General features: G+C 43.7%; 1 protein-coding gene across 1 annotated transcript in view; it reads left to right on the top strand.

Moving 5' to 3' along the window:
- Positions 1 to 23,314, top strand: part of SYN3 (synapsin III) — a 594,890-nt gene extending 571,576 nt beyond the window's left edge. The window contains exons 10-14 of the mRNA XM_082255354.1: positions 5,740 to 5,842; positions 10,169 to 10,303; positions 18,264 to 18,372; positions 21,389 to 21,689; positions 22,621 to 23,314. Of these exons, the coding sequence (XP_082111480.1) occupies positions 5,740 to 5,842; positions 10,169 to 10,303; positions 18,264 to 18,372; positions 21,389 to 21,689; positions 22,621 to 22,753 (781 nt within the window). The 3' untranslated portion in view covers positions 22,754 to 23,314. The remainder of the gene's footprint in view (positions 1 to 5,739; positions 5,843 to 10,168; positions 10,304 to 18,263; positions 18,373 to 21,388; positions 21,690 to 22,620) is intronic.
- The last annotated feature ends 3,123 nt before the right edge of the window (positions 23,315 to 26,437 follow it).

Here is a 26,437-nt window from a genome sequence, read left to right as displayed (position 1 = left end):
TAGAGCAGTTAGTAGTAATTCAATGTATCAGTTTCTCTCTGCACAGTTGAAAGCTCCAGTAATGCAGAGAGAGGGGCTCAGTGACACCCTCAGGAAGAGAGCTTCGTTTACAAACAAACTTCCAGTAGCCACTATGATTGGCTGTTATGGCAATCACGTGATCTGGAGCCACACTGATTGGTGCCTGGTTTTTGTTGCCCCTACGGTGGTCTGATACGGTGTTTTTTTTTTTTACATCTGTGTCCTGCTGAGGAGATTTCTCTTTACCTCCTGTCCCGAAGACAAAACAAGAAATACTTCCAAAGTGAGGGAATCCCTGGTTGCAGGGCCGGTGCTTCCACTAGGCAAACTAGGCAGCCGCCTAGGGCGCATTGCAACCTAGGGGCGCGGCCATGAGTTGGCACTCTCTGTCCATCATGAATGATCCTTGTGAGCTGAAGGGAGGGGGCGGCAGTGGGGGAGGAAGAATGGACAGAGGAAGATGCCAGGTGTCTGGGGCAGTGGCTGAACTACCAGGCCCTGGCTTTCCACCACTGTTGGGGGGGGGGGCAAGAGGCAGGAAGGGAGCCCACAGTAGTGCTGCCTGCATGATGATCCTCTTTGGCTGGAGCTGAATGGTGTAAGTGACTCTCTGCACTGAGCTGATGGGCAGCCGTTCATTTCCCTTGGTCGGTATAAGCAGGGAGCGGAGGAGAGCTGAACCTGACCCCAAGCTTGGCACTGGAGGGTGGCACCTTTACTGGAGCAGAAACGACGAGGCACCAGAATGGTATGAGCAGGTTTGGGATTAGGGACGTGCAGAGTTCTCGGACTGCTCCTTCTCCCTTCACCAGGAGCCGGTTGGAGCTGTGGTGAGCATTGTGGTCCAGAAGTGGAGCATCCTAGAAGAAGGAATCAGCAGGATCATGGTGAAGGAGGGCAGAGTTGTGGCCACTCTCTTCATACCGCCCAGTGAGTGTCCCCAGAACAGGGGATCAGGGTCCCTGGGTGTGACATGGAGGTTCTCTGGTGTGAAAGGGAATCAGGGTCACCACGTGTGCCATGGGGATAGGGTTCACCAGGTGTAACAGGGTTTCGGGGTCACCAGGTGTGCAATGACGAATTGGGATCCCTGGGTGTGCCATGGGGGACTGAGGTCCCCAGGTGTGACATGGAGGAACATCAGGGTCCCCAGGTGTGACATGGAAAAACATCAGGGTCTCTGGGTATGACATGGAGGAACATCAGGTGCCCCTGGTGTGACATGGAGGAATATGGGGGTCACTGGGTATGACAGCATAACATAGAGGAGCCATCAGATCAGGGTCACTGGGTATGACATAGAGGAGTTTTTAACCCCTTCCCTTTTTATTTTTTCGGGGGGGGGGGGGCGCAAGTAGCTGGTCTTGCCTAGGGTGTAAAATAGCCTAGCATCGGCCCTGCCTAGTTGTCACCACGGTAACCAGAACTAGTGCCATTGGAATATTTCCCCTTCTTTAGTGTTCCGGGGACAACCCAAAATGTGGGATTTTTTTTTCACGTTTGATGATAACGATAAAAAAAACGAATAGAGAGAGGGAATCTCCCTAATGGGGGCATAGAAAGCAATAAAAACTTAACAGGTGTTCTAATCCCTCTCCACTCTGTCCGAAATTAAAAAAAAAAGTTCTGCCATTACTCATACTTTAATCGTAAAATAGTAATTAAATCAATTGGAGGATAAATATCTGGGGCTGCACAAATTATGTAAAAGTTGTGTTCTAGCTTTTCCTCTATTTCTACCTAAAATATATAATGTGTCCAGATCTACTTTTAAATTGAAGCCCTATCTATCCTGAAAAAAGAAACGGTATCATATATTCATAGATATTAAAATGTTAGGGAATGTGGAACTGAGACATGTCTAAAATGAACAAAGTAAAGAGAAAGGCAGTGGGACCCATTTAATGCACGTTTACCTATTTCACATAGTAAAGTGTGTTATATTAAGACATCCTACTCATATGAATGATCTGACATTGTGCCCCAGCAGACTGCAAATCAGACCAGCAGTTTGTAAGTTTGGTCAGTGCACTGCAACACATAGTAGTGGGTTTCTGCACTTTGCAGTACGCTGCAACGCAGGCATGCCTGGGAGGTGCAGTAGGGTACACCAATGCATGTAAGTGTTACTGCAGTGCACTGGTGGGAATAAGCCCTTAACCAATTGAGGACTGCCCACAATGTACTGCAGACAGGTGGCCCGCACAGGCAAAAATAACATACCCGTACGTCACTACCTACTTCCTGGGTTTAGGGTGCGAACACACCCCCCCCCCTCCTCCCCCCTCCTCGGCTTGCACCCGCTGTGATTGTACAGCAAGTCAATGATTCACAGCCGGGACCTGCTGATCAGCTGTGTACAATCACAGACCAGAGCTCTGTGTTGGCAATCAGCACAGAGCTCTGTACAGAGAGAACAATCTCTCTGATTTCTCATAGTTTCTTAAAATTCCAGTATATCTACTAGAGTTTGTAGGGGCTATAACTTTTATGCAAACCAATCAATATACACTCATAGGGATTTTTTTTTTTTTTTATCAAAGACATGTAGCAGAAAACCAATACAAGACAATCGCCACCTTCATACATGCTCTTCAATAAGTCCAAATTTATTGTAACTCCATAAAAGATGAATATATATAGCAGAAGTTAATGCGTTTCAGTCATAATGGCCTTCTTCACAACAGTTGTGTACAAAAACAGCACAACATATATAGTGTAAAAACACCCCCTCCTTCTTTGGTCACAGAGATTTACAATTAACCTAATGATTGTCAAATTGAAACAAAGAAACCAGAAAGAGAGGAGGGTTAAAATTGTTCTGAAAAAGCAAACCACAAAACAGGAATAAAAAAAATAAATAATAATAAGTAAAATATATACAGGTGCATCTCAAATCAGCATCTCCACCAAGCTGGTCAGCAGAGGGAAGCATGAAGTGCTTTAGAATTTCCTGGTAGAGGGCTGCACTGACTTTGGACTTGATAAAACAGTTTTATTTGGATATTTAATTGCATTTCATTTGGGAATCAAGGTCCCAGACGCTGGAGGGAGAGTGGAGAGGCACAGAATCCAAATTGCATGAGGTCCAGTGTGAAGTTTCCACAGTCGGTGATGATTTGTGGAGCCATGTCATCTGCTGGTGTTGGTCCACTGTGTTTTATCAAGTCCAAAGTCAGCGCAGCCCTCTACCAGGAAATTCCAGAGCACTTCATGCTTCCCTGTGCTGACCAGCTTCATGGAGATGTTGAATTTATTTTCCAGCAGGACTTGGCACCTACCAACACTGCCAAAAGTACCAATACCTGGTTTAATTATCATGGTATCACTGAGCTTGATTGGCCAGCAAACTCGCCTGACCTAAACCCCATAGAGAATCTGTGGGGTATTCTTAAGAGGAAGATGAGAGACAACCGACCCAACAATGCAGATGAGCTGAAGGCCGCAATCAAAGCACCCTGGGCTTCCATAACAACTCAGCAGTGCCACAGGCTAATCGCCTCCATGCCATGCTGCATTGATGCAGTAATTCATGCAAAAGGAGCCCTGACCAAGTATTGAGTGCAAACTATACTGTATATAAACTTACTTTTCAGTAAGCCAACAATTCTGTATTAAAAACCCTTATTTTATTGGTCTTTTGTAATATACTAGTTTTCACTAGCGGTCATCCATAATAATCAAAATTAAAATAAAGAAATGCTTGAAATATATCACTCTGTGTGTAACACATATATATAAAATATATGAGTTTCCCTTTTTGAATTGAATTACTGAAATAAATTAACTTTTTGATGATATTCTAATTTTATGAGATGCACCTGTAGATAATCCAAAATAATAATAGTTAATCAGTATAACAAAATAGAAAACAGTGAATGACCATGGGGAAAGGGGAAATCAAAAGAAGAGACAATAGAATTTCCTACTGCATAAACTGGCACCAATACTAGAGGTGATTACTGCATAAACTGACACCAATACTAGGCTTTATTACTGTGTAAACTGGCACCATTACTAGACGTTTTTACTGCATAAACTGGCACCAATACTAGGGGTTATTACTGTGTAAGCTGGCACCAATACTAGGCTTTATTACTGCGTAAACTGGCATTAATACTAGGCTTTATTACTGCATAAACTGGTACCAATACTAGGGGTTATTACTGTGTAAGCTGGCACCAATACTAGGCTTTATTACTGCATAAACTGGCATTAATACTAGGCTTTATTACTGTGTAAACCGGCAGCAATACTAGAGGATATTACTGCGTAAACTGGCACCAATACTAGGCTTTAATTCTGCGTAAACTGGCACCAATACTAGGCTTTAATTCTGCGTAAACTGGCACCAATACTAGGCTTTATTACTGCGTAAACTGGCACCAATACTAGGGGCTATTACCGTGTAAACTGGCACCAATACTAGGGGCTATTACTGCGTAAACTGTTTCCTGAAATTGCTTTAAACTATAAAGAAAAGCTTTTAAGAGTTTACCTCTTTCTCAGGTATGAAGCAATACCTGGGGAAGAAAGGAAAACTCTTGAAAGCTTGTCATTTAAGTGTTAGGTTAGTACAATAAAAAGGTATCATTGCATACTGCATTACTCTCATATTTTGTAACCTTATTTATATATACACTTATTTCGTTTTTTTTCAGTGGTATTATATAGTGGAGAAAATTTTGAGTGCTCCCCCAGTTTTGACTGTGGAATCTTATGTGCTCCCCCCCACCCACCTGTATATTGTTCCTAGAGTCGTCACTGGGTTTAACCCCTGGGGACTCTGGTTTTAAGCCTAAAAATCCACCAAGCTTCTCTATTCAAAAGTCGTCTACCTTTGTCCCTACCCCTGGGCATTAGAGTCAGTTTTTCAATGCCAGTGAACCTAAAGCTAAAGGGGGATAAATCCCCAGCATGAGATTCTATGAAATGACGCAAAATACTAGAAATATGTTTGGCATTGGGATTAACAGTGCCGCAATAATGTTCACCTATTCCAGTACGTAGGGCACATGTAGTGCACCCCACATATTTCAAATTACAAGCAACACCATATATCAGGTACACTACATACCGAGTCCATAGCAGAATACATTTTGGCAGAAATGTATTAAGAAATTAGATTTTTTTTTAAATTTTATTCGATTTGTTTTATAGCAGAACGTACAAAATATATATATTTTTTTTTAATTTTCGGACTTTCTCATTAATATCGCAAAAAAAAAAAAAACAGTGATCAAATACCACAAAAAAACAAAGCTCTATTTGTGTAAAAAACATAATATAAATTTTGTTTAGGTACAGCATTGCATGACTGCGCAATTACCAGTTAAAGTAGTGCAGTGTTAAATAGCAAAATATGGCCTGGTCATGAAAGGAATAAAATATTCCGGAGGTCAAGTGGTTAATGTGTTGTGCGCTGTTTACTCAAGTAATATTCTAAGCCCAGAGGGCTGCGACCCAGGGGGCGGGTCCATGACAGCCACGGCTCAGAGGAAGTGAGTTGAATGATCATATTGGTGAAAACACCTTGTGGCAGAAAAGAACTACTGCGGACAACAGTTAAGGGTTGAATGTGAGACTGCTTCCTTTTTTATTTTTTTTTATTATTTAGTATATATTCATATAATAAAAAAATGTAAAACTGCTTACCATATACCACAATAAAAGTCATTACATCCAATAACAACCACACTTCTGTCTCTATTATTACAGATATCGCTTATGGGCAGATTCATGCTCTGAACTTTTTGGCGGTCTGGACATCTGTGCTGTGAAAGCCGTCCACAGTAAAGACGGCAAAGATTTTATCATTGAGGTGAGTTACTGAGTGGAAAAACATCCATGCTTTATAGTTAGGACATCAAAGGGGAAACTTTCCCTTCTCCACTTGTTAACGCGGCGCAGCTCCGCTTCCACAGCCAACTGGAGGATAAAGAGCAGGAGAGAGCACCCTCATAAAATGCTAGACGGGTGTCTGTCTGGCCATGTGACCTGGGAAGAGACGAAGGGGAAATGTGACCTTCTAGAGGCTTCTGGGAAATCGCAGCAGCCGTGACTTCACACATGAGTAGCACAAGAGGAAAATCTAATTTTCACTTATGCAGCAGAACCAGAAAATCCTGGAATATTACTCAACTGCTTTACGAATCTTCAATTTTAAAGATGCTCGCCCAATAATATAAGGTCAAATCTGATATTTTTGAATATTGGGTCAGACGGTCTGTTTATTAAGCTGCCCTGGATAATCTCACAGCTCATTATTATTTTTATTATTATTATACAGGATTTATATAGCGCCAACAGTTTACACAACACTTTACAATATAAAAGGGAGACAGTACAGTTACAATACAAAAAAAATGCAAGAGGGTTAAGAGGGCCTTGCTCATAAGAGCTTACAATCTAAGAGGATTTTTGTTGTATATAATTTTCAGAGGTGTGAGTAAGGCTGACGTCACACTTGTGATCATGATGCTGGTGGGAAGTCACCAGCGTCAGGATCGCTAAAATGTGCAGGGAGAACCCTTAACTGCTTGTATGAATTGTTTCCTTCTCACTATGGGCATTTGAGGCTGCAGCAAGTCAGATAGAGACCGTTTCATTTCCAGGCTGGAGGATCTCTAGCATCATCTAGCCCTTTTCTCCCAAGCCTTACAGCCCCTGGCCTACCCATTTCATGCATTGGAATTTAGCCATTTTAGTTATGGGCACTGAGCATCACATGTGGGCATTACCCAGGGTGGGCTATATGCAAACGCAGCCCATCTAGGAATGTGCACTCCTCCAGACTGACATCCACCAATTAAGGTGTTTTGATATTTGCCTAAAGCCTGGTACACATGGGCCGAATATTGGATGGTATCAGCCAGTTCAACAGAAACTGGCCGACATTCAGCCCGTGTGTACACCAGCCTGTCTGACAGAAGCCTTCTTTCGAATGGGCATGCTGATTAACATGTGATCATCAGTCCCCCTGTCAGAACACAATAGCTTAGCGGGGAGATCGCTGTACTAACATCTGATATTTAGACTGCTGGGTTGAACAAAAAAAACTGATAGTGTGTGCTAGACTTAAAGTGATATTAAAGTCTTGGGTTTTTTTGGTAAAAAATAACAAACATGTTATACTTACCTGCTCTGTTGCACTGGTTTTGCACAGAGCAGCCCAGATCCTCCTCTTCTTGGGTCTCTCACCGACACCCCTAGCCTTTCGAGCAAGCAGCTTGCTATGGGAGAACCCCAGCCGAGCTGCTGCTCTGTGTTTCCATTCGACCCCATCTCCTCTCTCTCCTCATTGGCTCACTGATTTTGATTGACAACAGTGGGAGCCAATGGCACCCCCCGCTGTCTTAGCCAATGAGGAAGTAGAGTCCCAGACAGCCGAGACTTCCACGTTACATTGCTCGATTGCGATGGGGCTCAGGTAGGTGTTATGGGGGCTGAGGGGGGGCTGCTGCACACAGATGTTTTTTTATCTTAATGCATTGAGAGCATTAAGATAAAAAAAACTTTTGACTTTAAAACCACTTTTGGTCATCCCAAAAGCCAGCCTACTGCTTGCATCAGGGCGGAGGGCTCCTGAGAGCAGGATACTACCATATTTTTGGTAAGCTATGTACAGTACCCTGCCAGCCCCTCCCACCAGCCATGATCTACCTGCATTGCATAGAGAAATGTAGAGACCCAATAATGACATGTAATGAAAATGTCATTAGCATGTTGATGATGGGGCAAATAAAGGAGCCAGAGGAGGCAAAATATAAGCAGATTAAAGCATTAACAATACTTTTTGTTTTGGTAGACCTGGATTCCTGTAATGATGGTTGGCAGTGGATAAATCAATACCTGTGCATTGTAAAATCTTTATTATAGTCAGCTTTCCAACAAATGAAGAGGTCCCTAGCCATAGACAGGTCACAAAGACACCTGATTTTTGTCAGGACCACTCCAGCGAATGTGATCCTTTTTCCTGCACTTCTGTCACAGCAGGAAGCCTGAGACGGGTAAAAATTTTCACTGATTCTGTGACACCCCTCACTAGGAATGCTAATCACTTCCCCAGATGCTGCCACAGGCTTCGGGTCACTGTGTCATTGTAGTCTGCAGCTTGTGTAATATCCGCCGCTGACAGCTTCTTAATGCCTCGTTAGCTATTGTCGCGGAATAACTGCACGCTCAACGCACTGTGAAACCGACATTGTTTAAAAAAATCAAATGCTATCTGTTAGGAGGATAACAGCCAATCATTAAACTGTTAGTCCATTCAAAATTGATATTATAGTCATTGTAGGAGTCTGGTGACCTGAGTCAACTGCTTTATTTTTATATCTCTTTTGGATTTCAGCAGGCAGTGAGATCTCCCTACCATTGTTCTCAGCTATGTTTTTGCCCACCTTGGGGTGTTCACGTCCTGTCTCCATCATTTGAAGTAAATTAAAGTGTAGTGTCTTCAATGTCATATATACAGTAGTAACATCTTGGACACTTTACAGTCATTACAGAGGACAAAGGTGCACTCTTTACATCTGGAGAAAAAGAGATTTATCCTCCACTAATGGAAAGGCATCTTCCCAGTAAGAGCTGTAAAAATGTAGTGTAGTCTCCCTCAAGAACTAGTTCTAGGCAGCTCAGTAGATTGTTTAATAAAACAGCTGGCTACATTCCTCAATGCACAAAATTTAACTGTATACTAACATTTATAGGTAATAACACCAGGGGTAGTTGATACAGGGAATATCCAGTTGCCTTCTAGGGTATTGGAAAGGATTTTTTCCCCCTCTGGAGCAAATTGGATCATGTTTTATTGGGGGTTTTTGCCTTCTCCTGATCAACTGTAGTTATAGGATTGTGTAACCAAAATATAGAATTATGTGTGCCGCTCATACTAAGAGGGCCTTCTAGTCCTGTGCACACTGCTATGAGTGCCGGTCGGGAGAAGGAGCTTGCCTCGGCTCCAAATTTCAAAGTAAAACAAAAGCTGTATCCCATGGATTGCACATCGAAGCAAACCTACTGTGATGAAGTATGCGGCAGTCTCAGCCCGGGCTCTCACCAGGCCACGCACCCAACGCAGTTCATGATTAAGCTCAGAGGGACGGAGCGAAATGCATTGGAGGCGTGACCTGGTGGGAGCCCCAGCTGAGACTGCCACATACTTCATCACAGTGGGTTTTCTTCGATGTGCCGCCCATGGGATACAGATGTCGTTTTCTATAGGATTGTGTATATGGAGTTTTTTTTTTCAGTCTTTTAGATTAGATGGACTTTTTTATTCTGACTAACTATGTAATTTACATAGCGTTATCTTTTTCCTGAAACACTACTATACACACCACATTGAATCATTTGCATTAGTTCATGTATGCTGGGGAAAAGGAAAAGTCATGATGGACTCCTCAGTGATAGGTAAAGGTAGGACTTTCTTAAAGTCTTAGTATTAAGCTGGCCATAGGTGAATCGAAAATCGATCAATTCAGCAAAGACCAGCTGAATTTCAATTGAATCTATGGCCATTCCCACTCAATAGAAGTTGATCCAATGATCGACTGCTTTGAAATTGATTGTTGGAAAACTTTAATTCAATCAACACCTGCAGCCAATCAGCTGTAGCGCTGATCAGTGTATTTTGAGAGCAAAAAAAGTCAAAAAGTCAGAATACAATAACACAGCGGAGAGGATACTTCCTTCCACCTCACTCGTGTGAATAGGAGAATCCTGATTAAAATAAATAAAGATCCATCTATGGCCACCCTTTATGAAATTTCTCATACGACAGAATACAACTTCGGAAGTGATGTAATGTATTGTATTGTAATGTATTCTGTTGTTTCCAAGCATGTGTGGTCTTGGTAATTTTTTCATACAAATACTATACTACTGTAATTACACGAATATTGTTAGTTCTGTTGTCATACAAGAAAAATTTTCGTGCTTGTCCCTTCCCATATTTTCGCAAGAACTGTCGTGATCACTCTCGAAATCTGTGTACTGATGATCATATTATCGGACAATCGCTTTGAAAGCTGTATATATAATCCGATTTTCTCATTGTATGTACTAAGCATTACAGTTTGGCCATTCACTTTGTACAGAGGTGCAGATGTTGGGTTAAAAGTCCATGGTAACGTATTTCTCTCACCAGGTGATGGACAGCTCCATGCCTTTGATTGGAGAGCACGTGGAGGAAGACCGCCAGTTGGTGGCCGATCTTGTTGTTGCAAAGATGACAGAGCATGTCCAGATGAAAACGCCAACTTCTTCTCAGCCCAGACAGCAGGTATGTACAGAGAAAGATATAACACTCCTAATGTACACCTCTTCAACCCAGAAAGAACAGAAATGCTGTACATTCCCAGACTTCAGATAGGTAAAGAAAAAGCCTAAATACACTTACAGTTAACCTTTCCAGACATTCTCCAAGTCCATACATTCAGCATACCCTAAAATATCTTAACAACCGGAACACAGGTAGCAGCAGAAAATACCTACTTTTTAAACTGGTCCAGGGGGCGGACTAACAACTCATGGGGCCCCTGGGCAATAGGGGATCATGGGGCACCCCCCCTGTTTCCTGGCCACATTCAAGCCACACTGCCCACATTACATACATTGCCCCAATTTAGCTGCAGAGGCAGCAGCTGAGGATGTACACTTGCTGCGGCTGGATTTATACCCCATGTTGGTTTTGGTGAGTGATTGCGACCCATTCAACTGAATAGGGCCACTCTGCAAACACCATGCAACCATGTGCAGTTGCAGCTTGCTAGAGTGGGATCCAAGAGGTTAAAGCAGGTGATGAGAAGGCAAAACAAACCTCCTTATTACCTACTTTAACAACTTGGTCACTGTACTGCACAAGGTTGCATGGCCTTTGCAGAGCAGCCCAATGCAAACATGACAGGGTGTATAATTCCTGCTGTGGCGGCAATATGTGTACACCCCTGGCCACTGCAGTTAAATGGGGTGTGGTTGGGATGGGGATAAAAACAGGGCTAAACTATTTCCTGAGCTCCCTATCACAGTTGGTTTTCAAGGAACCTCTGGGATGAGGACAGTGTGCAGAGCAGATAGGGGGTCCTGGGAAGAGAGCAGAGAGGGGGTCCTGGGAAGAGAGCAGAGAGGGGGTCCTGGGAAAAGAGCAGAGCAAGGGCCCTGGGATGAGGACAGAGAGGGGGTCCTGGGATGAGAGCAGAGAGTGGGCAATGGGATGAGAACAGAGAGGGACCCCGGGGATGAGAGCAGAGAGGAGGCCCTGGGATGAGAGCAGAGAGGGGGTTCTGGGATGAGAGCAGAGAGGAGGCCCTGGGATGAGAGGAGAGAGCAGAGAGGGGGCCCTGGGATGAGAGCAGAGAGGGGGTTCTGGGATGAGAGCAGAGAGGGGGTCCTGGGATGAGAGCAGAGAGGGGGTCCTGGGATGAGAGCAGAAAGGGGGGTCTTGGGATGAGAGCAGAGAGGGGCCCCTGGGATGAGAGCAGAGAGTTGGGCCCTGGGATGAGGATAGAGAGGGGATCCTGGGATGAGCGCAAAGAGGGGATCCTGGGATGAGGGCAGAGAGGGGGTCCTGGGCTGAGGACAGAGAGTAGCAGGTGGCATCTCTTTGATTTGGGGGAGAGGGGGTCAAGAGGATACATGCTGGGGGGGGGGGTGCTTTTGGAGTAGAGAGAACTTATGCTAGTGGGGGGGGGGGCTGGTTTGAAATCTCCCCCCCACCCCACTACTAGCACCCCTCCAAAACACCCCCCCCCAGCACATATCCTCTTGCACCCCATCTTCCATCACTACTGCATGTGTGCATCCTGGTTACCTGCCCACCCCACCCTTCCTGCTCAGATAATCAGCATGGCTCTTGCAGTTTATTGCCCCTCCTCCCGACTCCTCCTCCTCCTGTCTGTGTACATCAGAGCCAAGGAGGAGGATCTTCAGTGAGCTCTCTGTATGGTGTGCAGGCTCAGGAGGGAGAGATACTGGTGTTGACTGCTACAGAGGAGCGATCACTGTGTGAGGGAGCCTGGGCACCCCTCAAGAGATGCGGGGAAGGTGTCCTGAGTGCCCAACACTAGCGAGCCACTGGCAGGCCAGTTTCCGAAGCTCAGTGCTGGAACTTGTTCCAGCTCTGGGATAAGCACAGATTCCTTGGCATAAAGGTACTCTCATGGGCCCCCCTACTGGTCCCGACCCTCGGGCAGTGCCCGGGTGGCCTTATGATCAGTTTGCCCCTGGGCAGAGCTGGCTAATGCAGAGTTCCCCAACCCCTGGACTGTGGACCAGTACCGGTCTGTGACCTGTTGATAACCAGGCTGCAGAGTGGCGACCTCAGTTACCGCTTACCTTCCCCTTTGCTGCCTTGCCTGTGTCTCCTCTCCCGGAAGAGGAGCTAGACATCTTTACAGAGAGTGGGAGTCTTTTCATATTAACAAGCAGGTAATCACCCGTTTGTTAATATATTCTAGATCTGCAGCTCCTCCTATCCCCTGCCCTGCTGATAGGATGACATAGTCCACGAGACAGGAGACCCCGAGGAGGATACACAGGCTGAATCCTGCCTCTACCCTGACGAAGGTAGGACTGCGCAGGGGAGGCAGAGAGTAAAAGGGGGACTGTGATTAGAGAGAAAAGGAAGGGGGGCATGATTGCAAGAAGCACTGTGAGGGGGGGCTGTGATTGCTAGGGGCACTGTAATATAAAGGGGACTGCACTGTAATCATTACAGATTACCAATCCGTAAATATCCCGTCACCAACCAGCCCCACGAACGCCTGTCCCCCACCCCTCTTCCAGTCCCTGGAAAAATTGGCTGCTCAGACTAAAGTGCATGGGCCTATTGTTTGTCCCAGTCTGGGCCAGTACACTGGGTCATCCTGTAGTATAGTGGAAGCATTATCCACAAGATTGATGCAAAGGGTATAGAGGACTTTAATTTTTTAATTTTTATGGAATCCCCTCAATTAGAGAGTTGTGCAGACACAGCAGTCACTGACAGTTGTTTGTACTGTTAGACACAGCAGTCGCTTCCATATGCTGTCTTCCAGCTCAGTGGCGGGAGGGGGAGGGGGGTTGGTGATCAATCATTTACAGCTATAGTAATTGCTGGTGACGCGTTTATTACTACACAAACTGCTATCAATTACTGTGACTGTAAACGATCAATCACCATCCTGGCGACACTGACCTACAAGTCAGCCCATAGATGCGGCTATAGACAAAAATCAGCGTCCTACCTGCCTGGTATCTGGGCTGCTCATCATATCAAGCTAGTAACATCCAACATCGTCCAAACCCATCCACTGTCACTGTTCCCTCTCCTTTTTGTTATTGGCTGCTACTGCCCCTTCTCCTCTGTGTACCTGTCACTCAGTCCTAAATTTGTATTCATCTCTTTGCTAGTAGAGTGGTCGGACAGTGTTGGGGGAAAGAGGGGCAAGCTGTCAACCATGCTAGCTTAGCAAAAGGGCAACAGAGTACAGATCAAAATGGGACCAAATGATCCCTGCACTTTTATTGATCCCTGCAGATTTTGTTTGAGATTGTATTGATTTTAAGTTTTATTGTCAAACAGTAAGTCCCATTCACACTAAGGCAACCTGTGAGGCGACCTGGTCGCCGTAGGTCGCCTTCCATAGGGAAGCTGCGGACCCGTTCTAATAGGAGCGACACAAGTCGCTCCGACTTAGAAAAAGGGTCTGGAGCTTCTTTGGGGCGACCCGGAGGCGACCGCCATAGACTTCAATGTTATGAAGTCCGTGGCGGCCGCTCCGAGGTCGCCCCTCTAAGTCGGATCGCCCCTATGTGAACGGGGCCTTAAATTCATTGTTATATTTGTTTTCATTTTATTTTTTTTTGCAGCACTATACACATTAAGACCCCGTTCACATTAGGTCGCTCCGACTTAGGGGGCGACCTGTGAAGTCGCGTGCAGCGCGACTTCGGCGCGACTTGCACGGACTTCACATAATGGAAGTCAATGCAAGTCGCCTCCAGGTCGCCCCCAAGTAGTACAGGACCCTTTTTCTAAGTCGGAGCGACTTGTGTCGCTCCTATTAGAACGCCTCCTGTACTACACAGTGGGAGCGACGGTGCACGACTTGTCAGGCTGACCAAGTCGCACCAGTGTGAATGGAGTCTGGATTCTACAGGGGGTTAGCCCTCATGTTGGATATTTTTCATCTCACTTCAGGTTGTATCTCCAGGACAGGAAGTTAGCAAAGATCCCCCCAAAGGGGCAAAGACAACAAAAACCTGATAGTTACTCCCAGTTTTATACAAAATGAAAAATAAACTGGCCTTTGGATATACAGTATCTCACAAAAGTGAGTACACCCCTCACATTTTTGTAAATATTTTAATATCTTTTCATGTGACAAACCTGAAGAAATTACACTTTGCTACAATGTAAAGTATAGCTTGTATAACAGTGTAAATTTGCTGACCCCCTCAAAATAACTCAACACACAGCCATTAATGTATAAACTGGCAACAAAAGTGAGTACACCCCGCAGTGAAAATGTCCAAACTGGGCCCAAAGTGTCAATATTTTGTGTGGCCACCATTATTTTCCAGCACTGCCTTAACCCTCTTGGCCATGGAGTTCACCAGAGCTTTACAGGTTGCCACTGTAGTCCTCTTCCACTCCTCTATGACAACATTAGAGAGCTGACGGATGTTAGAGACCTTTCGCTCTTCCACCTTCTGTTTGAGGATGCCTCAAGGATGCTCACTAGGGTTTAGGTCTGGAGTCATGCTTGGCCAGTCCATCACCTATTTCCCAAAGATAACCTCTGGATATGACGCTGAGCACGTACACTCAACCTCCTTGGTCGACCATGGCGAGGCCTGTTCAGAGTGGAACCTGTCCTGTTAAACTGCTGTATGGCTTGGTCTTGGCTTGTTTGACCACCATGCTGCAGCTCAGTTGCAGGGTCTTGGCAATCGTCTTATAACCTAGGCCATCTTTATGTAGAGCTACCACTCTTTTTTTCAGATACTCAGAATTCTTTGCCATGAGGTGCCATGTTGAACTTCCAGTGACCAGTATGAGAGATTGAGAGCAATAACACCAAATTTAACAACAAATTTTTGTAAATTTTTTATTATATCTTTTCATGTGACAACACTGAAGAAATTACACTTTGCTACAAAGTAAAGTAGTGAGTGTACAGCTTGTATAACAGTGTAAATTTGCTGTCTCCTCAAAATAACTCAACATGCAGCCATTAATGTCTAAACCACTGGCAACAAAAGTGAGTACACCCTTTTAGTAAAAATGTCCAAATTGGGCCCAATTAGCCATTTTCCCACCTGGTGTCATGTGACTGGTTAGTGTTACAAGGTCTCAGGTGTGAATGGGGAGCAGGTGTAATAAATTTGAGGGTTATCGCTCTCACTCACTCATACTGGTCACTGGAAGTTCAACATGGCACCTCATGGCAAAGAACTCTCTGATCTGAAAAAAAGAATTGTTGCTCTACATAAAGATGACCCAGGCTATAAGAAGATTGCCAAGCCCCTGAAACTGATCTATTTCCCAAAGACAAATGGTTGTTTTTGGGAAATACAGGTCCCTCTCAAAAATTAGCATATTATGATAAAGTTCATTATTTTATGTACTGATAAACATTAGACTTTCATATATTTTAGATTCATTACACACAACTGAAGTAGTGCAAGCCTTTTATTGTTTTAATATTGATGATTTTGGCATACAGCTCATGAAAAACCAAAATTCCTATCTCAACAAATTTGCATATTTCATCCGACCAATAAAAAAAAAGTGTTTTTAATATAAAAAAAAGTCAACCTTCAAATAATTATGTTCAGTTATGCACTCAATACTTGGTTGGGAATCCTTTTGCAGAAATGACTGCTTCAATGCGGCGTGGCATGGAGGCAATCAGCCTGTGGCACTGCTGAGGTGTTATGGAGGCCCAGGATGCTTCGATAGCGGCCTTGAGCTCATCCAGAGTGTTGGGTCTTGCGTCTCTCAACTTTCTCTTCACAACATCCCACAGATTCTCTATGGGGTTCAGGTCAGGAGAGTTGGCAGGCCAATTGAACACAGTAATACCATGGTCAGTAAACCATTTACCAGTGGTTTTGGCACTGTGAGCAGGTGCCAGGTCGTGCTGAAAAATTAAATCTTCATCTCCATAAAGCTTTTCAGCAGATGGAAGCATGAAGTGCTCCAAAATCTCCTGATAGCTAGCTGCATTGACCCTGCCCTTTATAAAACACAGTGGACCAACACCAGCAGCTGACATGGCACTCCAGACCATCACTGACTGTGGGTACTTGACACTGGACTTCAGGCATTTTGGTATTTCCCTCTCCCCAGTCTTCCTCCAGACTCTGGCACCTTGATTTCCGAATGACATGCAAAATTTGCTTTCATCCGAAAAAAAGTACTTTGGACCACTGAGCAACAGTCCAGTGCTGCTTCTCTGTAGCCCAGGTCAGGCGCTTCTGCCGCTGTTTCTGGTTCAAAAGTGGCTTGACCTGGGGAATGCGGCACCTGTAGCCCATTTCCTGCACATGCCTGTACACAGTGGCTCTAGATGTTTCTACTCCAGACTCAGTCCACTGCTTCCGCAGGTCCCCCAAGGTCTGGAATCGGTCCTTCTCCACAATCTTCCTCAGGGTCCGGTCACCTCTTCTCGTTGTGCAGCGTTTTCTGCCACACTTTTTACTTCCCACTGAGGTGCCTTGATACAGCACTCTGGGAACAGCCTATTCGTTCACAAATTTCTTTCTGTGTCTTACCCTCTTGCTTGAGGGTGTCGATGATGGCCTTCTGGACAGCAGTCAGGTCGGCAGTCTTACCCATGATTGCGGTTTTGAGTAATGAACCAGGCTGGGAGTTTTTAAAAGCCTCAGGAATCTTTTGCAGGTGTTTAGAGTTAATTAGTTGATTCAGATGATTAGGTTAATAGCTCGTTTAGAGAACCTTTTCATGATATGCTAATTTTTTGAGATAGGAATTTTGGTTTTTCATGAGCTGTATGCCAAAATCATCAATATTAAAACAATAAAAGGCTTGCACTACTTCAGTTGTGTGTAATGAATCTAAAATATATGAAAGTCTAATGTTTATCAGTACATTACAGAAAATAATGAACTTTATCACAATATGCTAATTTTTTTAGAGGGACCTGTAGACGTATGAGTGCTGCCAGCATTGCTGCAGAGGTTGAAGGGGTGGGGGGTCAGCCTGTCAGTGCTCAAACCATACACCGCACACTGCATCAAATTGGTCTGAATGGCTGTCATCCCAGAAGGAAGCCTCTTCTAAAGATGATGCACAAGAAAGCCCGCAAACAGTTTACTGAAGACAAGCAGACTAAGGACATGGATTACTGGAACCATGTCCTGTGGTCTGATGAAACCAAGATAAACTTATTTGGTTCAGATGGTGTGAAGCGTGTGTGGCGGCAGCCAGGTGAGGAGTACAAAGACAAGTGTGTCTTGCCTGCAGTCAAGCATGGTGGTGGGAGTGTCATGGTTTGGGGCTGCACGAGTGCTTCCAGTACTGGGGAGCTACAGTTCATTGAGGGAACTATGAATGCCAACATGTACTGTGACATACTGAAGCAGAGCATGATCCCCTCCCTTCGGAGACTGGTCGCAGGGCAGTATTCCAACATAACGACACCAAATACACCTCTAAGACAACCACTGCCTTGCTAAATAAGCTGAGGGTAAAGGTGATGGACTGGCAAAGCATGTCTCCAGACCTAAACCCTATTGAGCATCTGTGGGGCATCCTCAAGGTCTCTAACATCCACCAGCTCTGTGATGTCGTAAAGGGGGAGTGGAAGAGGACTCCAGTGGCAACCTGTGAAGCTCTGGTGAACTCCATGCCAAAGAGGGTTAAGGCAGTGCTGGAAAACAATGGTGGCCACATACAATAATGACACTTTGGGCTCAATTTAGACATTTTAACTTAGGGGTGTACTCACTTTTGTTGCCAGTGGTTTAGACATTAATGTACACTCACTACTTTACATTGTAGCAAAGTGTCATTTCTTCAGTGTCGTTACAGGAAAAGATATAATAAAATATTTACAAAAATGTGAGGGGGATACTGTAGTTGGCACTGTCATACTCTCCATTGTAGTTTTTTGCATCCACCAAGAGTGTCCTGGAAGAGTTCAGTCTACCAATGCTTGATGGTAACTTTTTGCTGCTCTGCTTTAAAGCTTTAAAGCTACATTTAATCACATGAAATATTCTGTCCTCTCTTTCAGCCCCAACAAATGCAGCCACAGGCCATTAAAACACAAATACAGCCACAACCTGGTCCACAGGGAGCTTCGGGAGTTCCGGCATCAGCACAGTCACGGCCTCCGCCACAAGGTAAAGGTTGCAACATACAGTATGTAGGGAAAAAAGCTATATGGATATGTGAGAAAGACATAAATATAAAAAAAGAAAAATATAATGATAATGTTTGTTCCTATATGTTTAAAAATTCCTGTCCACTCACTGTGTGATTTTTGGAAAGAAATGTGTACAAGGTAAGAATTGTGTGTCAGCTGTGGAACACCATGATAAAAAAAAAAAGGCAAAGAACTGTCTCTATCAAATATTTTCATTTTATTTTGAATAGAGCAGGGAATGATTTTTGCCCCTGACCCCATTCAGATATCCCCTCAAATATAAAATCAGTGTGCATTTCCAGTCACAGCCAATAGATGTCATCAGTCAGGGAAATCCTTTTCACTACAATAAAAACACTTTGGGGTCGTGTGACATGCAATCACCCATCCGTGATAAATTCTAACCATGTTTTGCTTAATTTAGTGATTTCTTATGATCATCAGCTCCATCTAGTGGCCATATTTAGGTATTTTTGTCCAATTGCGGTATTTCAGGAAAAAAAAACGCATATTATGGCCACTAGATGGAGCTGACGATCATAGGAAGTCACTGTATTGTGTATAAGAAAAATATAGTCAGAATTCGTCAAGGTTGGGTAAATGCTTGTCACAGTTAGCCAACACATTTTTTTTAACAATAAAACCCTCTTTGTATTAGCGGGGCTGCAGAACTTTGGAATCTCTGGTTAGCTCTCTTTTTGATTGATTTGTTCCTGCTTGATTATTTTCCATATTTTCTGTCACAGTGAGCATATTGTCATCTGTACTAGAGGGGACATGAAATCACTCAGAAAAATGAGACAGGGTTTTTATCTCAGGCAGTAGGAGAGAAACTAATACACAGCCCAGTACCTGACACCATAATTTACTTTGTATTTGAGGCTAACCCCTTCATCACCACATCGTGCTGACTAATAGCAGATTGCTGTTACTAACTCATATCTGTTCAGTGGTGACATACAATGTATGAGGAGTTGTCAGACACTGCTCCTAGGTTTTTGAATTTCACAAGCATCTGTTAGACAGCAGCATCCCCATAAACAGCCATTGTGCATGAGCAGAGATATGGATTAACCATGAGATGAGCTACTAAGACTAATGTGCTTTGGCATTTGCCTAGAGACAGGGCCATCTTACCGAATGGGCACGCTGGAAAGTTGCCCGGGGGCCCCACTTGCTCAGGGGGCCCCACCTGCCAAGTGACCCAGCCCCAGCCAAGCATTAGTCCCAATTCCCATGTGCATCCAACCACCGAACTTAGCAGGTGGCAAGCGCCTGTCGGCCCTGCGCTGCTGTCAGGCCACTTGGGCCGTGGAGGGGAAGCCCACAACTGCAGGAATGCCTGTCTGCCTCCACGAGAATGGGCACACACAGGACAGTCGAGTCTGACTCCCATCTGTGTGTGTGTTAATCGGACCCAGCCGCCCAACTTGGAAGCTGTCATTAGCCTGGCACTGCTGTACTAATAAATATCGATAACTTTCATTTTTATTCTCGTGGGTGATTGTGTAGGCGGGGCCTCAGTGCACTGCATTGCCCGGGAGCCTATAATGCTCTTAAGATGGCACTGCCTAGAGAAGTGGACTAAGTTTAACAGACGCAATTGCTTAGAAAGGCTATCACCATTTAGGGGCCTGTTTAAATAATGATAGCCTCGTTTTTCTGAAAATTCATTTACTGTAGATGAATTGGTAATTCTAAATGCAAGCAATGCACAGACACTACAATTGGCAGAATACATAAAAATGTAATGTTCTTTCTAGACATCAGTAGGTCCTGCCTGATAATCAGTGAAGGAATGGTACTCTGCTGACATCTGCTGGATATTGCTGGTAATGCACAGTGATCCATACCCACCGATTTAAACTTTGCTTTATTTATCACTTAGTTTAAAGATGATGAATATCAGATATGGATGGCATTCAGAGAATGCTTTGCATTTTCTGCATGAATGCAAATTGGACGAGATAGAGAGCATAACATCACTGCCCCCTTCACCTTGTCCAATCAGGGATTGCTTTGCATTCATTCCGAAAATGAAAAGTATTCTCTGAATGGCACCTGTGCCAACCATCTGACCTCTTGTGTTCAGAAAGCAGCAGGCCAGTCCCAGAAGCAAGTGGAGATCACTGGAAAAGCAGCATCTTCTTCAGTGAATTCAGATTTTTTTCAATATACAGTAAAACCTTGGATTACGAGCATAATTCGTTCCGGAAGCATGCTTGTAATCCAAAGCACTCTTATATCAAAGCGAATTTCCCCATAAGAAATAGTGGAAACTCAGATGATTCGTTCCACAACCATTTATTCATAAATCCTTCAATTTATAGTCCATATAAAAAGATTATAGCATTGTGATAGGTTGTGTAACCATACAATGTCCATCCACAAATAGCCGCTTCCACAAGGGGATTGGAAGCAAAATCCAGCAGGAGCTACAGGGTAGCAATATGGTTCCATTTAATGAAGGTACAACATTTAGCAACTCACATGGTTGATGAATAAAACAGGCACATCTAAGTATGCAGGCATCCGGGGTAAAGCTGTCCACATAGACTATCTTCTGCACCGCTGGCTGCCAGTCTGTAATCCTGACCGGGAAGACCACCCTGCAGTAAAGCGATCTGAAAGCAAGGGGCAGCATGGAAAGAATATCGTAGATGGTGGTGCGGAGGATGGTCCTATGTGGACAGCTTTACCCCGGATGCCTGCATCCTTAGATGTGCCTGTTCCAATCATCAACCATGTGAGTTGCTAAATGTTGTACCTTCATTAAATTTAACCATATTGCTACACTTAGAGGCGCCTCTCTTCTCTTTTATACTCAGCTGTGACTTGAGGCTACTTGTATATCAAGACATCGCTTGTATATCAAGTCAAAATTTATTTGAAAATTTTGCTTGTCTTGCAAAGCGCTCTTAAACCAAGTTACTCTTAAACCAAGGTTTTACTGTATGTTTAACTTTATGCTGTTTCCTATTTATTTTGGAAAGGTGGAGCACGGCCAGGACAAGGGCCAGCACCTCCCAGGACAGGGGCCCCACCTCAGCAAAGACTTTCTCCACAAGGACAGCAGCCTCAAACCTCCCAGCCTAGTTCCCCACAGCCACAAAGATCTCCAAATTCCCCTCAGCTGCCTAGACCAGCCAGTGGCACCCCTCCAGCACAGGCACCCAAACCTGCCTCCACCTCTCCACAGCAGCCCAGACCCTCTACTCAGGGGCAGCCCCAGCCCCAACAGGCGCAGATGGGAGCAGCTGTCAAGTCTCAGCCATCTCCTCACCCACACCTAAAGTAAGTAATAATTTGCAGCGTGCCAATATACAACGTTCGCCAGAATCTTACAAAATATTATAGATCTAAATTCAGTCACTAAAATCTCATTTAAGCTTTAGCATGTTAATGTAATTTTAAAAGCGTTTTTTTACTGAATAACGAAATAATGAAAAATACCCAATGATCTTTCCATGAATATCCCTGTTTATGCACTTCTTGTTTAAAAGATGTTGACCTTCTGGAACATGCTACATGCTCTACACGTTTTTAAGGTGGAGAATGTACCCACTTCTGCAGCAGCTCTGCAAACCAAGCCCTCTGCGTGACAGCAGTACAGGGAGAAGTTCCCCGTATCAGCTGTCACTTTTTGACAAGAGCGGGGCCATGCAGGGCTCCGCCCACACAGCCGCATCATTCATTTAGAGAGTTCTGTGAATTATTGAACTACAAGTACTGCCATCCTTTGTGGCTATCGGCTTGTAGCTCTTAATGAACTACAACTGCACTCTCGTAGTTGATCGCTTCCTTTTTAATGGGCAGACAGTTTACACTGACAGTTTGCAGGAGTCCTACATGGCATCAACAATGCTTTCCAGGCTCCTCAAAAAAAAAAAAAATAGTAAAATGCACATTTTTTTTAAAAAAAAGTGAGCTTATCCTTCAATGTCAACCTGTCACATTCACTCGTGGTGTAGGCTACAGGCCTCCATGTTGACATATATTCAGAAAACCAGTTCAATAATGTACAGCTGATGCTAATGCATGTAGACAGGTGGTGGCTTAAAAAGGCAGGATGATATTAACAGCTCTGAGATGTAGAAAGGATGAAAAAAGGTAAAAACTGTATTTTTGTCAAAAATGGCAATTGTTTGATACAATGCACATAGCAAATTAAATATCATCCAGTTAGGGCTAGCATCTACTTTAACACTTTGCTTTTGCTTTTCAGCAAATCCCAGTCACTGACCAACAATTTCAATATCTCTGATCCCTCACAAAGAGGTTCCAGTAATGAGGATGAAGCAAAAGCTGAAACCATTCGAAATTTGAGGAAATCATTTGCCAGCCTGTTCTCTGACTAATATCCAATTCTTATAGCCTTCAGAGAGGTATATTCAGTCCAACATCACCCAATTTTACAGATAAAAAACAATGATCCTTTCAGTCATGCCCGCTGTGATAGGATTGCATTGAAACATCTGATCCAGTCCCTACAGGACCTCAGATCTTCCGTTCAAGAATTGTATCAACCGCTGTTATAAGGCAATGACGACTGGGATGATTGAACTTTAGAAGCTTTCCACTGACATCTGAAGATGCTTTTTAAATGTTCCTAACCAGCTGGATATAAAAAAACATGACGACATTGTTCAACTGCTGGGATTCCTCTCCAGATAGCCAGACTCCCAGATGTCTGCTTCCGTGGTGTCCCCTTGTGTACATAGGTAAAAAAGCATGAAAATGTGATCCAGTTTTCCCTACCCATGGTACCCAACCTTCAGGAAGTCAAAATATCGGTCAAGATCAGGGTGATATTCGAAATGTTCTTCAGATACTAGAGCTGAGCTTCACCATTGACGTGTTAGAGCTACATGCAGTTCAGCTTAACATGTACAGGTATCTAAATTCAAAACATTTTTGAAGCTTGAATAGAGTATGGATGGATTAAGACCTTGGTCTTATTGCGGTCTGTTTATCCGCTGCAGTTACCGCTAATTAATTCTCCTTGTGATTATTTACTTAAGGACATAAAGTGATGTGAAAGCCAACATTTTATGGTAGTCACCAGAACAGGAACAGGAACAGAGGGGATGCCTGTTTAAGGGGGGATCTCCCATCTTGTTTGGAGAGATTTTCTTTTAATTCTTCAGTTTCTATTGTGTCTCTGGGACAGGAAGTGAAAGGAAATGTTCCCAATGGGGATACAGACAGCAAAACACATCTAATAGAGGTCTCAACCATGCTCTACTCCATCCAAGATTTAAAAAAAGTTTTGGCTTTAGATATACTTTAAGCAAGCCATAAACATGATTGGACCCTTGGATAAGCCTTCCTTCACATACAAGTACAAGAAATGTCCTTTTGCAGCTTTTATTATTGGAATTTGGAGCCTACCCCCAAAGAGAACATAAAACAACAAAGTTCCTTCACAGATATCAGTCAGTCACTCAATATGGTCCACCAATAGGATCACATGTGCTTCATATACACAGAGAATATTTCATGGTTCCACAGAAAGTGTTCAACAGGCTTGTTCTGTATATGGTCAATGTTAAACCATTTTGAAATATCTTAGTTCAAATTCCACAATAGTCTTGGCCTGTATGTGACCAACCTCGGGCCATCTCATGCTACGAATGACTTAGGCTTCAACTCCCAGGAGTACAGTGTTTTCTGGTCTTTTATGACTAGTATGCAAAGATAAGTTAAATCAAGATCATGTCTTACACAAGTTTAAAGCAGTTTTTTCTTTCCTGTTCTGCTTACGCTTGAAAAAGATGTCCTGTTTAATGCTGCCATTGTCTGAGACTTTCAGGCATTACACCGAGAAAATGCTGCAAGATGCAGATATAGTCATTAAAATCCAGATAAAAAATGTCACCCGCATCAAACCCACCGCCTCACTGTGTTCCTGTCAGCCATCTAGAGGACTCTAAGTTGCACCCCTTACATATATGCTCTTTTGAAATGATATTGTTTGACTTATATGCAAAAAGCTGAAGCCATTCCATTATCTACTGCAATTTTGCCTAATTGCACTGTAATACAAGATTCTGTCTTCCTCAGACAGTTAAGTACAGGTTCATGATTATTGGTGGTTGTTTCTGGGTACTCAATCTAGTCCCAAAATATAATTGTCTTCCTCAAGAAAAGAAATCTGGACCAACTGTGATGATTGGTTGTATAAGACGTCTTGTTATGGTCCTTCAATAAAAATAACAGCAATATCACTGATGTAATCTTTGAAAACATGAAGACCACAAGGGAGGTTATCGTCAAGGTAGATGAAATGTATAATGTTCTAAGAAGTCAATCCTTAGTTGGCAAGTACTCTGCCCTGCAAGACATCTTTTATGCCTACCTATTCCATCACGCCGATCCAGGATTCCAAAACTATTCCTGGAATTTGAATTGTTTTGTGATTTAAGACTGCTTCTGCTCATATAAATCAAGTCTTATTACTTGAGCTTTAAGTAAAATCTAGTGTTCTTCCAATGCTATCTTACCAGACGTCATGTGTGCAAAAATGACAGGTTCTTAGTTGTATCAGGTGACTTTATAAGTGCTTTCCAGTCTCCAGACCAACCACACAGCCATGTTCCCCTAATGCACTCGTTATGGATAAAGTGCAAACCTTTTGAACAGAACTGCTGACTCTGATGTGTGAATCTGTGTTGTGCAGCCACCCTTTCACTGCAGTTTATTGGGAAGGTCATATCAGGCTCAGTGTGGGTGGTGCTGGAATCAGAGAACACATTTTTGCATGTGAGGGTGAGGAATTATACTGGAGTACAGATTTATAAAGCAGTATAATTAGTCAAACAGGATGGGTCTCAGGCTCAGAAATTAGGCTGCATAGCGAAAATGCCATCAAGTTGAATGCAAATTGTTTTAGTTGAGTATAAAAGGCAACTCCAAGACAATCTATCAAATGGAGAGAAGAGGCAGGGAGATAAGTGAATGAAGTCGGGCATACGTCCTGAGAGAAAAGCCACCAAGATTTGTAAGCATAAGACTTGCCACTGCATACCACTTAAATTTGAACTCAGAGCAAAGCTTCCCCTTGCTCTACCTGCCACCTTTTAAGCTGAATCTTGAATGGAGAAAAAATAACCTTTGCCGTTGGGGCCCATCTGCACTTAAAGAGTTCAACAGTTGTCCTATCTAGGGGGATAGGAATACGGTGAGATACTTGTCTTATTCCTTGTTCCCCAGGCTTTCTGTTTCTTGCAAGACCGATCCCCCAAAATTGCGCCTCTTTTTAGCCAAACGGGTGACAGCTATCAGACCTCATAATGTACAATGCAGGTCCAGCAGTCCTGCATTTTATGTGGTGATGCAGAAGACCTGTCCACATCCTGGGAGCATCAGAAAGCACCAGGTGCGATGGTAAATGAAGAATAAAGTATATAGATCACATTACCTCTCATACCCCTATACAAATCGAGCTGAGAGACCCACTGCAAGGGTACGTTTTTCTTCAGCCTGGAGCTCAGCATAACAGGTGGCTGATACAGCAACAAGGGACAGCTTTGGTCTGTTAGTGCTGGATAAGGCCAAACAGGCAGGTGAGTCTTCCATAAAGCATGCACTTTAGGCAACAGCAGCAGAACGACAGCTTTGTTTGAAGTACTACGACTGCAGGACCTGGGACTCGAATGTACAGTATATGCCATTTATTTAATGAACTCATCAATTCACTCCCCTAAACCCTGCTTTGTAAGTTTCCTTGGAGTTATCCCCTAGATGGAAGATAGGTGAGAGATAAAGTCGGTAAGTGCTAGAGCTGTAAAACTTCTCCATAAACTGCTATCTGACAGATACTGTGGACTCAATAATGGATCCAACTGGTTTACATGCAGAATTTAAAGTAACAAAAACTTAGACTGAGCAGACAAGAAGTGCATTGAAAAGGTGGTGGCAGAAGATGTGGCACTCACTTCCATTGGTTTACTTCAGGATCTTCCTGCTTTATGTTTTTGTGTATTTGTGTTTATTTATTGACCGCATAAAAAATATAAAGAAAATAAAGCCTCCGAGTTTTC

Source organism: Pelophylax lessonae (assembly GCF_965119305.1).
Source record: "Pelophylax lessonae genome assembly, chromosome: 4".
NCBI classification, from domain to species: Eukaryota; Metazoa; Chordata; class Amphibia; order Anura; family Ranidae; genus Pelophylax; species Pelophylax lessonae.
This window is presented reverse-complemented; position numbering and strand designations above follow the sequence as displayed.